Source organism: Oryzias latipes, chromosome 10 (genome assembly GCF_002234675.1).
Source record: "Oryzias latipes chromosome 10, ASM223467v1".
NCBI classification, from domain to species: domain Eukaryota; kingdom Metazoa; phylum Chordata; class Actinopteri; order Beloniformes; family Adrianichthyidae; genus Oryzias; species Oryzias latipes.
This window is the reverse complement of record NC_019868.2, coordinates 14,614,534-14,628,337: the sequence shown is the minus strand read 5'-3', so window position 1 is coordinate 14,628,337 and position 13,804 is coordinate 14,614,534. Positions and strand designations below refer to the sequence as shown.

General features: G+C 38.0%; 1 protein-coding gene across 1 annotated transcript in view; it reads right to left on the bottom strand.

Annotated features, from left to right (window-relative positions):
* LOC101169118 (short transient receptor potential channel 7-like) overlaps positions 1-13,804 on the bottom strand; it is a 53,878-nt gene that overhangs the window by 9,069 nt on the left and 31,005 nt on the right. Inside the window, exon 8 of the mRNA XM_020706558.2 lies at positions 3-198. Within this exon, the coding sequence (XP_020562217.2) occupies positions 3-198 (196 nt within the window). The remainder of the gene's footprint in view (positions 1-2; positions 199-13,804) is intronic.

Here is a 13,804-nt window from a genome sequence, read left to right as displayed (position 1 = left end):
ACTTCTATCTCCTGGTATGAGCTGTTGATCATGGCGATGAGCATGTTGAGCAGGACGACCACCATGGTGACATTATAGACTCCGTACAGCACGTAGCCAATGTTTTCTATGAACTTATGGTCGTATTTTAGCACCACTGAGATCACTTCAGACAACCCAAATATCGACCAGAACAGAGTCTTGAAACTCTCTTCCACCCTGTAAGATAGAAGAGGAAGACAGTTAAGGTAATCTTCTTTGTATCTAGACAGTATATTACATATTTGTATGGCATTAACATCCAGACATACAGAAAACAAAATGTAAAAAGCTTTATGACAGAAATCACAGTTTGAGAGAAGATAGTAAGACAAATTAAACAAAGGTATGAGATACAGCTAAGTATCACATTTTTTTATTCCAAATAAGACAGAGTTATATGAGTTCACATGGAAATGGGTTCCTATGCGCGGCATAAAATCAACTTTCCCCTCTTCAGTTCTGACCTAATGTTCTACAAGCTTAACTACACCCAGCAGATCGATGAGCCCCTCTGGCTTTGTGTACCATAAGAACAACAGGAATGGATTCAAGCCACGTGCCAGTCCATGATTCAGATAAATCAGCAGTTCATCATTCTGTGAGTGATGTGGTCAGTTCTCCTGGTTCTGGTCCAAACTGAACTTTCCAACAGTCTCTCTCTTTTTTTTAAAGACTGGATGGAGCTTAAAAAATCTTTTGTTGACCTTCATGCAAATACTGCACTGCCATTCAAGGAACCCTATTAAAAGTTTGCCTGGCAAAAAAACGCATGCCTGTGGGATCTTTTGAGAATTGTGTCAAAAAAGTTTCATCCATTTTGACCCCAAGGTCTATTTTACCCATTTTCAAAAAATCCTGGTTACTAAATTACTTTTTTCATGAGATTGTCAATGTAAATAAAATTCCTAATCCCTGTGGTTGAATAGAGACCCCCTCTAAAGATCTATTTGACTTTTCTTTCATGAAGCTTAAATTAAACTGCAAATGTTTCAATTAATGAACAAGTCTTGCTTTTATTTATAGGGTCCATTTAAGTGAGCTGGCATGTTTGTGTAAGTCAGGTATAACCGCCAAAACCTGCATGACCTGTGAATGCTAACACTCAAACACGCTCACATATATCTGTTCCGAAATGTTCCACAAGTGGAGAACTCAGATTAAAGATGACAGTGTGGGGTCACAGTGAGAACAAGTTTTGCAGTTTCTGTCAAAGTTCATCTGAAGACATATTATTTAGCTGTTCTGCAAGATGGGCAATGAACCACAAGAAAACAAAACCAAAAGAAAATAACCCAGGTTGTAGTCTCTCCTCTTTTCCATATCTCACAGTAAAACCAGGACTCTTCTGGGTGCTTCAGCTCTTCAGTCTTGCAAGAACAAAGAAAAAAACAACAACACTTTGATCTTCAAGTCTGTGTGAGTTCCTTCTCAGCCTGGACACAGAAAATTTAAGATTGCACTGTGTTATTGTGCAGACAAAGACAAATATTTTTCTCGCAGTAACTTAAAACTATTGACAAGTTGGTAAAATTTCCTTTTATGGTTCAAGTCATATCTAAGTAAATGCATTTTTAGAAGGTGGCAGCAAAACTTGCTGATAATTTGATAAAATTTAAAACAGGGTTTCAATTTAGTTCATTATTTCTGCTGCTGTTAGACGTAGCCTGCAACTGGGATCATGGGGATTTCCATGAGATGACACATTTGTAATTGAGTCCATAACTGTGGCTGCATACAGAAATCCATCAACCTCTTGCTGCTTGCACCTGAAAGTCACATGGACGTCAGCATGATTGCTTTCCACCATCTTGGCGGAAGTTTCCTTGACCTTGAAACTTCGACACAGATGGTCCTGTGGACACTCCACATGCTGGGCTGCCAGCATGTCTCACCTGGGTATTAAGTGCTGTATTGTCTCAGGCATATGTGCAAACATGCATCGTGTTGTAGATTCAAGCCTTTTTTTTTATTTATTTGTGCTTACTCTGTGCTTATGTAGTATCTGCCTAAGACACATGCCATGTTTACTGTTTAAGTAAAAATAAAATAATTACTCAGATGTTTATAGCTTGTTCATTTTCTTTCCTGCTTCCGATGAGATGTAGACTGTAAAAATTGTTTCTCACGATATATTCAACAGTTTTGTGCATTTGAAGCTTTTCTTTTGAAAATAGCAGCTTGCTTTGAAATTACAAAGTGGATTAATGAACAGTAATCATACAGGGAGGAGCTTTTATACAATGATTGCTAGGAGGCCAACAATAACATCTGACATAGCTTTGAAGATGCTTTAGACATCGGACAGTGAGAATTATAAGGCCGGGGATCAAGACAAAACATTAGCCATGACCATTACGTATAGGATGATGTTATTTCATCATAATCAAAGACTGAGTCATTCTCAGAAAAAGAGAGAGGCGTTTCATTTCATCAGAGAATGTGTCAGATGTTTTATCCTTGTAGGAAAGCTCTGCTGCTCGTTCTCATGCTGCACTAAAAATAGCCAACAGGATATTTGTCAAAACGTCCTAATAGAGTAAAGATTTGGCGGGTTGTTTTTCTGAAGCATGTGAGTTGATCAATCAATCCAACCATTATTACAAAGTTCTTAATGAAAGATATCATAAATAAACAAGAATAATAATGTCAAAACATTTCATGTCTAACCCCCCCCCCCCCCCACACACACACACACAGTGGGGACACACTGGAAAAGGAAAATGGGCAGAATATATAAAATAATAACATACTAGAAAAAAAAAACATTTAAATAAAATGGTAAGATACAGTATTAACAATACAACCTGAAATCAGATGTACAAATATATTATACAAACATACAAATTGTTATTTTTAAAATTCATGAAGGTAAAATAAGTTATATAAAGCTTAATATATGCTGGGGTTAAAACTTTTTATTTTTTAACTATTAAAGCCTTTGTTATATGCACCCTTATGCGTGTTGCAGGTTTTTGGGTTGTCTGGGCTTTTCTGGGATCATGGACAGGAATGGCGATTGCTGCACACACTTGTATTCATGTGATACAAGTAAAATCTATATGACACACCTGGTCTCGCCTACTTCACCATTACTTTACACTTGAGGGTTGTATTTTCTATGACCTGTCGCCCGCAGCACGCTCGTAGAAAAAATATTCCTAAACATTTTTGCTCTACGGGTTCCTCTTTTTCCTGTGGAACACTTGTGTGCCCTGCACAGGTTTACCTATTTTTTTTTTACCGTAGCCAGCCTGTATCCCCCAAAAGGCCAAGTTCAGTGACTTCTTTTACAAAGTCACTAATTCCTCTGCAGAATTTTAAAGTTAAGTGACTTGTTGAATCCCATGAATGTACTCTCCCTGAACTAACCTGCTGTGGACAGCTGTTATAGGTCTTGGTACTAAATCAAAATTAAGGAAAAAAAAGAATATTGAAATAATGACGTTTGAGAATGATAGCTTTATAAAGAAGATAATTGTCCATTCATTTTTAATACTAGCTTCATCCGGATTGTGGTCTTGGGAGCTGCAGCAAACTATCCCAGCTATCAAAGTCAGAGTACACTCAGGACAATTCAAGTAAAAGCCATTGAGGGAGGTTCTACAAGCTCTCACGTGGGCTGCACTTAGCCAAAGATATTTCTCACTTTTTTGCTTTTATTAAATATTCTTTATTAGTGTTAAAAAAAAGTGCTGTTCATAGCATTAGAAACATCTTCCACAAATTCAGGGTGCCCTATCTGACAAGCTAACTGGACCCCTTGCTCCTCCCTCTGTCCCTCATTAGTTGTTTCAGGGACATTAAATCCTGGCTTTCTACTAATTTCCTCCAACAGTGACATAACAGAATAACTTGTTGATACCAAGTCCACCCTCTTTAAAGTAAACATCTATTCTCTCTGTGTTGGAAGCTTCACTGTTACCCCCACACTACACATATAGAATCATGGAGTTTTTCTGGATGCTACAATGAGGTAATCATATCAACAAGTCATCTGCTTGTTTCCATCTGTGCAATATCAGTCATCTCTGCCCCTCTCTCCCTTCTCCCTCATCCCATCTCTCCATCCTGGTCCACAAACTTGTCACCAGCTGCATCAACTTTTGCAACTCTTGTCTTCAGCCACCCCTACCATCCCTCAACAATCTTCAACGGGTCCAGAACTCAGCTGCTCAGGTGGCTACAAACTTCACCCTCATTCAACCACATCACACCTGTTCTCCAGCAGGACCACTGGATCCAGGTCATAGACTGAATTGACTCCAAACTCCTGCTGATGACTTTCAAAGCCATCCACAACATCCCTCCCCCATACCATTCTCCTCAACATTGCCATCCCTCTACCCCCTGGTCACTCAGATCCTCACCATCTTACCCACCTCAGCACCGTAAGGAGTGCAGTGCTGCTCTGCCCCCAAAGTTTGGAAACTCACCTCTCTCCTTCAGTCTTTGAATCAAACTCCAAAACGTCTTGAAAATCTCTAAACTGTAACTGTTTTAAAAATGGACTTTTGTTGTTTGATTGTGATATTGAGGCATCAGACAATGGCTTTTATAGTTTGGTCTTTTCCATATCAACAGTATCATAGAATAACCCGTGAAGCTTATTAAATTTATTTTATTTAAAATCTTATTTACAAATTTACACTGCTTTTAGAACAAATAAATAAATAAATACAATTCTTTAGACAATATAACAGCTATCAGTCATGATTTATTTATGTTTAATTCCTAGTAAAAATCAAACTACATTAATAATTAAAGACCAAATTCAATTTTAAAGCAAGATTCTTCTTTTTTTCCACTTGATGGAAAAAAAGAAACACAATGCTTTTAAACTTTAATTGGTACACCTACAGAGTCTCTAGCAGTTTAATGCAGCAGTATTTCTGCAACATTTTTCCAGTTTCAGATTTTTGCGGTTTTTAGGTCTGAAATAATGCATTAAAATGTTATCGATCCTTATCAGACCCCTTCTGTTGTGATGCAGACATCACCAAATCATAGCCGAGTGAAGAGGATGCACTTCAAATAACCTTAAATGCTGCAGATAGAATACAAATAGGAGGATAATTTGAGGGTTCATGTTCTCCTTCGGCACAAGGAGAGAAGCAGGTTTAGCAGTGCATCATCCTTTGTTTTGCTCGCCTTGTTTTCCTGCTTATTTAATTTACTGAAATCTTTGTGAGACAGAGGAAGCACAATTATGGAAATTTTAAATATATCCCTGGAGATCAACAGCACTGATACGTTTAAATTTGTCTAATGCATGCTGAGGGACTGCTGGTGTGTGGATTATGCAATATCCCGTTACAGAGATGGAGGAGATACTTGATTCTCTGGATACTGGAGACTTTTTTCTTCTTCTGCATGATTAGTTTCCAAACTGTGAGCACACGCATGTCTTTCTACAGCGTTGTGCAACGGGAGATGTCTGTCTGGAGACAGTGATAGGCGGTCTGCTATTATTTCCTGCAGAGTGCCACCTCCCATAAGGCTTTATGAAGCATGACAACCTTACTCACACACTAAAGCTCCCAATCATGTTTCCATCACTTTAAAGGGCATTACTTGGCCTTCCATTATTTTCACAGGAACCTGCCCTAACCTTAAAACTAAACCTGGATCCTAGCATTACTTAGGGCAAAGATGAAGAATTTGAGCGTTTCTTTTCTTCCACAATAAAAGCACTCACTCTCGGTTCTGCAGGAAAACCGATGGTGAAGAAGCAATGCTGCTTCTCACTCTCCCTCTCTACCATAATCATGCTACATGCAGCAAGGTGCACGTCTGTGTGTGGGAGACCGGTGACTCACCTCGGCTCTGCAGGAGAAAACCAAACCTAATCAGCAGTAGGACCAAATCAACTTCTTCGCCCCAGAGACAAGCTTTTATCCTCAGTTGGTGCTTTGGGTTTTGAAGCTACACTACTAATGTTTTCAATTCTCTTACAACTTTCTCCACTCTTCAGGGCTACTGGTTTTTCTCTTCCAGGAGTTCCTGTCATTTTTATTTAAGTTATATCTTTCTCACAATCATTTTATCTTGAAATACTTTCCTCTTTTGCGAGAAATACTTCACCTGATCAAATCAGAAATGGGTATTAATGCAAATGTGGCCTCATACGTGTGGCTGCACCAGGTGCTCTGCCCTTTATCTGCCTGTGCTTATAGTTGCATATTAAATTCTTGCTGTCTGCTGTTTAGCTTGTTTGTAGAATGAAAAAAACAAAACAAAAAACGCACAAAACATCTTTAAATATTAAACTGAATGTTATCTTCCATCTGTTGCACAAAAGCTGCGGTCACCATGGGAACCAAAAGGGGTGGGGCTGTGTCTACTAATGAACGAACAAATTGGACTCACGAGGGATGTCTGAGTGTGTTTCTTTGTGCACGTCTACACACGTGTGTGTGGGACTTTCAGTGAGACACAAATTAGGCGGCAAGAAAGTGAAGCTGAGAAAGGATGTTGTGTGTTTGTCTGCAGTCAAGCTGCGAGAGGAATTAGGTAGGAGCCTCCACAAGATGTGCAATTAAGAATGTTTCGATAGAGAATTAAGCATAGCATCAAATCTGTTTCAAATTTGCCTGCTAACGCACAGTCTGCGTGTTTCTGTCTCCACGGTGGTCTGTGCTGTTAACTTATGAGTTAACAGCGTTGGGCCTATTCTGAACTTAGAATAATTCTCTAGAGACACATTAGCTAATGTCCCATACTTTAATTAAACAGGACTTGACTCATAACTTTCATCAATACTGAGCTTGAAAACAGAGAATATGAAAAATAAAATAGGTAGCACCTGTTTGATTTTAAATTCAATTTAAAGTGTGCACATTTGACTAATATAACTTCTTAAAGAGCAGCCAGGCCTAGAAGGGGGCAACAGAGTTCGCACAGGTTTGACAGACTGCACATCATCATTCGTGCACAAAAAAGTAAGATTTGAAAAATATAGTAACACATTCCCATTATTATTAGGCTAGAATAATAATAACTTATTACTTAAAGTTGTCAAACATAATTTCTTTTTTTCTAAATGTACCCTAATTTTACAAAGCAAAGGTTCACTCCTCCCATGGGTCCCAGTGTTAGATGCATTTGAGAAGCTACCACTATATTTTTTTGTGAGCTAGGCAACATATATTTGGGTAAAGTTGGACTGCTGAGAAAAAACACTAACTTTGGAGCAAACAAATAACCACTCAGTAATTTAAACTGTGACGCCCTGGTCCCAGGGAAACATAAAAAGCAAAATGATTGATTATGACTATGTTTCTGCTCCTGCAGCATTGGGTGAAAAAGCCATTAGCGTTTGCCAGACACTTTTACTTTTCTATATATCCTAGGCCATTAACCTTGCTGTTTTTTGAGTCAGTTGCTTCTGAAGGAGGAAGCAATAACACTCAAAAAGGCAGAAAGAGAAATGGCAAAATAAAAAAAATTACTAACCTTTTTGTATTTGGGTGATTTTTTAAAGAACTTTTTAAGCGTAAAGTAAAAAAAAAAAAAGAATTTCTCTCAGTGAAGTGATTTATTTCATGTTTTTAAAAGAACGTTCGAAACCCACCATTTTAATCAGGCTTTAGTTGAAATTTGGATTTATTTGTTTTTAATTAATTTATTTCTGTATGTTTTTTCACCTTTTATTCATGGTCAGTTTATTTTTTATTTTTTAGTGACTGCATTTACCATTAAGGTCTGTCTGTCTGTCCATCCATTTAATAAATAAGAGTAAAATGTATTTAACTCTAAAGTTGGTTTTAGCTCCAGTGCCTTCCTCAGGGGGATCCTCCACACGGTGACCAACCGTTCTTGTGAGACCTCCTGGGTCTGGCTTCTTACTGTGATCAGAGGGTATCCTGTGGTGATGTCCTCTGTGATTATGACTGTCAGTCACTGGTGTGGACAGTTCGCCAAGATATAATTTCCACATATCAGCATCAAGTTAGGTTTTCACTTCTGTTTCTAATTATACTTTTATGTCCTTTGATTGGTTCAATCTGTTGGGTGCTGGAGATGAGGAGGGTTCAGGGCATTCTGTGGGTTTTATAATTTCATTTTTTGAAATGTTTTTGCCCACAAAGCACTTTTTGTTACTGTTGTATGAAAAGTGCTTTTTAAATAAGTTTTGTTTGCTTGTTTGTTTATTTTGATTTGCTAAAATATGTTCTTTTTAATTTTCAATGTGTAACTTTTGCAGTGTACACACTTTGTGGATAACTATATTTTGGCTGGTGAACATATTATTTTCCACACTTTTCCAAAAAGTTCAAACATAAAGCACAACAAGTTCTTGACTCATAAAGCATCAGGTGACAGATTCTCCACTAAAAGGGCTGAGCAGCTGCTGGGGCAGTCTGTTTAGCTCCGCCTGCAGAAGTCACAGAGACAATGACATGCCATTCATCAAGACATCCCATCACAAAGTGAAGCAAGGATCTGTCATTTTGCTGCATCATGGGTCACCTTAGGCCCATACCTTTACTTTTGGTTTTCCCTGTGTGGGAACTGTGCTACAAGCATTTTAGGTCTGGCTTCATTTAAGAACCCACTTTTAAGCTTTATAAAACATCAAACTGGACTTGTTACTAAGTTATATTACTGAATAACGAATTAAAGTTCCCCCCCGATTATTTTAATAGTGTTTGGTACTCTCCATACTTTGGCTGTACTAAATATCTAAGTAATTGTGATTTAAAAACCTGTCTTCAAGCTATATAATGTGAAATTTCATAGAAATGTGTTTCCTCGCAACAGGCTTTTCTTATTTAGTCATTCTTCCTGCCTGAGAAAACAATTTACATGTATAAAATACTTTCAGCAAAAAGGCATACTGTTTTAATTGCAGCTTCAAATAATTGTTTTTGCTGCAATTTAGCTCCAAATTGCAAGCATTACAAGACCGGCCAAATGAGGATGCTAATTTATTTTGGTGCTTAAACATAACATTAGTCAGGGATTGCATGTCTGTTTATAACAATTAAAAGAAAAGTATTCAATCCACAAATTAGATACTTGTTTTTGTATTTGACAACTTATTTTATAGAGTTACTTTGTGCAAATTGATATAAATAACTGTTAATTTAACAAAAACTGTAAAAAAAAGATTACAAGATTTCAAGCATTTTTTCATACTCACAAAATTGTAGCGTCATAAAGTCACCGATGTATGTTTTTTCTGCAAATTTGTATTTTAAATGAAACTTAGCAATATGCTGCCTTTGTTTCTCATTACCTAATTAAATTGTCCTAGCAAAAAACAAAGGAAAACAAACATTTTTTTTAATTGCCAGCATTAATGTTTGGAATTCCAGAAGCTCATTAAAGAGGAGAGAAAGAAAAACAAAATCAAAACATTGCAGCTGTGTGCAATTCCTTTACCATAGTTTAACATAAGCACTGCAGAAAAATTAAAACAATCAAAGAAACAAAATGAGGCAAAAAAAGCAGTAAAAATTAAAAGATAAAAACTAGAAGAAAATAAAACAACAAAAAGACATCTGGTGCTTTTCTTTGGTTTAAATTCTGGCCTTGGAAGCATTTCTTCTGCTGCCTAAAGTCAGCCACATCCACCAAAAATGAAAATAAACTTTGGCCTTTACACCTTACAGTACTTTCAGTTATCCACATTAAAGCTTGTTTCTAACATTTCACCTAACTGTGGCCAAATACAACACATGCCGTTACCCAGTCTGGGAGCAGAACATGCTTTTAGAGCCATGTCTGGCCTAATAGCTCTTCTCAGTGTTGGAACTGAGGCACACATACAAGAAGCAGCCAGAATTAGGCCCCAAAAAAGTCCTGCTAACTGCGTTACTGTCAGACATTTCTGAAGGGGAGATTCTCCCGTTATTCTTCTTAACCAGACTGACATTCAGCTTGGTGCTACTTAAGTTGAGCTTCCTCGTCACAATATGAGTATGTCTCATTTTACTGTCTACTCAAGTCTAAAAAATGAAGTATTCCAATTGAAAGCCAGGAAAATGGGGGCACGTCTACCCGTACAGTTTTTCTGAGTTGCTTGTGTGTATTTCTCACAACAGTATTACAGTTTGCACTGCTGGTAAGGTGTTTCTCGGTTAGCGCAAACTGCAAAATATGGCAGATGCAAAAGTAAGTGACTTTCTCAAAATGGAAAGTAATTTGCACAAAAGTAAATCAGTAGCCCGAAATGGGCAGGTGATGCTTCAAAAGCAAGTCCTTTAATCAAAATGGATAATTTGATCTTTTAAAACAAATATTTATGTCAGTGAAAGTGTCATCAAAGCGACAAGTTCAGATTCCAGCATCTTTGAACAAACAAGTCAAAAGGTTTGAACATGTTTTCATTGAGACAGATTTCTCTGAAACTGATTCCCAGTGATTTCTAAAGTGAAGACAGCCATATATATACAATGCATGGGATTTTGAAAACTGAAATTCATTAAAAATCATCATCATCATCACCTCTGACGGAACATGTCCATCGAAACATATCAGGTATGTGTAACCCTTGTGCTATCCTAGGCACTTTAACATTGGGAGTTGGGTCATCTGGACCCACTAGACAGTGCGCTAAACCTTTTTTCTTCAATGATTTATGATTTTCACATGAAATCCTCTTCACCTTTATCCACCTTTTTCATGGTAGGGAGAACACGTCAATGTCAGGGTGAGGTCATAGGATATCACAAGGGTTAAACATACTTTAAATCTTTTAGGTTTTTTTTCATATTTTTTATATATTTTTTATATTATAAATATATTTTATACTTAAGGGGCTTCAAAAATACCTTTTCACCCCTGTTCTGATTGAGATAAAGAAATTGTTTTAATTGAAAACCTTTTTCCACTTTACGGTGACTTTAAAAAAAAAAAAAAGAAAAGAAAAAGGATTCCAAAAAGCTAAATAAATGCAGTGTAGTTTTTATAGCTACAGTAAGTTACTAAAAGATGTCATAAATTGGCACAAGCTATAAAGCTACTGACGTAGGCTTTGACATTTACAATCTTACACTGGCCATGCCTTACAAATAAGTCTTTTTCTGTTGCTGTGATGAGCCACATCTCTGTCTGTCACCCTAAAATAGTAAGTGTATCGCAACACCTGATTTTGATGCCCAAATGAGCTCAGATGAACACTGAGCTGCTGTCTTCCCATTTGGAACTAAAAAAATCTTCTCTTTTGTTCAACATTCATTCCTTCACTGGTTAGAGTTAGATTTTTCTTCTCTCTAAATTACATTTCTACCCAGAACTCTTTTACCTTTTCCATGTTTTTTTTTCTACCTTTTTTTTTGCTCTCACTGTTTATTTTAGGTGTATATACCTGATGCCCGCACCCTAGTCTCTAAAAATCCATCTATCCATCCATTTTCTTAACTCGTTTGATCCCTTTCAGAGTCATATGACAGGTCGCCACTCTGAAGCAGGGTCTCTAAATATCTTTGTCCCATATTTTAATTTTCGCTTTGATTCTCTCTTGGCTTGATTTTTCATCCTCACCTCTCTCTAGCCTGAATTATTTGCAATAAAAACACGGAGCATTACTCCTTTTTTATATATATGTATTTTTAGCATTTATCATATCCATTTAGGCATTTGCAGAATGAGCATGTTTTTCCAGCATGAACGCTGAGATGCATAAAAAAGGCAGCTTATTAAAATAAATGAAAGGTTAAGGACAAATATGCCCAAAAAAAGAAAAGGCGTATCTGCAGAGTGTATATGTGTGGATTTTTACACCTTTTCAGGTGGTTATGTTTAAAGCAGCGCCAATCCTGTGAAGATGAGCGTCTGTCTGTTGCTCAGTCTGCATGACCTTCTCTCATCCTCCTTCATCTTCTATCCCTTCTTCTTCCTTTGTCTTTGTACCTTGGCAAGTCTCCCATATTTTGCCTGAGCACAGAGCAAAAAGACTCCTCTGCATTGCTCCCTGTGGATGTCTTCTCATCTGTCATCTCTTCAGTCTCCATCTGGCTTCTTGACTTTATCCCATGACTTTGTTTCAGCCACATTCATTCTATTTTATTACCTCTTTAGCATCACCAAAACCGGAAAAAATATTTTTTCAGGATCTTCAAAAGTCTTCTCTATCCCTTTTGTTTTACTCTGGCATGAAACCCCGACCTGAACAAATTTCCCTTCTTGTGCATTCTTTCTTTTCTGTCTCCTCACTCTTTTCGTCTCCGTCTGCCTCTGTGCAGTTTTGCCACTATTGGGGCATAAAGAAATGTCTGTTGCTTCACCCAGACGGTTTATGAAAATATCAGAAAATAAATAAATATATTTTGAATCCATGTCAGCAGCAAACGAACACAGAAGCCGTGGGGATTTCTGCATGTGAGTGGTTGAGTGAATTTGCACGTTAGAGGAAAACTGCGTGGGCACTCGACAAAGAGCATCTGGGGTGTGCGTATTTTAAAATTTGAGAGCCAGAATTGTCTCTAACCCAGCAGGCTTTAGTGACATGTGTGTCTCTGTCTTCATTAAGACCTGTCAAGCTGGGAGTTTGTGTGTGTGTTTGCATGTGATACAGGGCTGTCCCAAACTTTCCTCCTCTCCAACACTTCCCTCTGTCCATCACCCAGCCTGATTGGTTCCCCCCAGGGGTATCATTACCACCTCCACCTGCTGCCCTCCTCAATGAGTCAGAGCGATCAGACAAGCCTTTTCTTCATCTCTTCATCAGTCGGGCCATGTAAGACATCTAATGTCACACAGCCCATAGGAACACTCAACCACGTCCCGTTCAACACACACACAATGCTGTGTGTTTAGGGGAATCTTCTCTGCAGGATGACGGGGACAATGGGAGTGGACAGACCGTTATTGAGCAGCATTGACACAGCCATCATTAAAATCCACAGCAAACAAATGGTGATCATTTCCACTAGCAAATTGAATATGAAAAGACCAAAGAGAAAAATTCAACACAGTGCAAAAACCTCAACCCCTGGGAAGGGACAAAAGCTTGAATAATTGTGCTCACAGACACCAACATCCACACATTTAAACAGTTATTTAGTAGGGTTTTTTAATTGATATCCATTGATTTTTCTTTTTTTACAGCCAATGCTGAATCATATTCCTAACTTTACACATGTCAAAACAAAATCTTGGTATAAATTTAGTCACATTTCATGTCTAAACACAGCCAGGTAATTCATAAATACATCCCTCCCCACTGGAACAGGTCAAATGAAGTCACACGGTCTCCAAAATTTCAGGTGAATACTCCTCTTGGAACAATCCTGATTGTGAAATTTGCTTTGACATGTTTAACCCAGACTGTGAGTTAATGTCAGAGTGACCCCTGGTGGTGAAACTCAAAGAAGCAGACCTCAGGGTTGATGTCAAATCACTAGCAGACACCTTCCCTTCAGACTCCTTAAATTTAATAAGAAACACTGAGGATTGCTGGTTTTAAAGGTGCTGGTTTGAAATAAGCATAGATGCATGATGCATGTTAAAAAAAAAGAGAGGCTGCTAAAACATGCTCTGACGATGGAAATGTGCTGCCTGATGATTAAAAAAAGGTTCCTCGAGAACCAGGATCTTCTCTGAGCTTGCTGTTTGACATGTAGTAGGTCTTTATTATGAGAAGACTGTCAGGCTGGGACCACGATCTCTTTGACAGGCCACTTCAGCTCCATTCAACTCTGTTTTATACCTGTCTCTGCGCTCGCCAGTAAGCTCTCCGCTCTGCCTGTCTGTTCATCAGGTTGGCTGGATATTTGGCTCGATGTGGGCAGCCAAGCGGAAATAACAGCCACCCTTCGCTGAGGATAAGCAGCTTCTT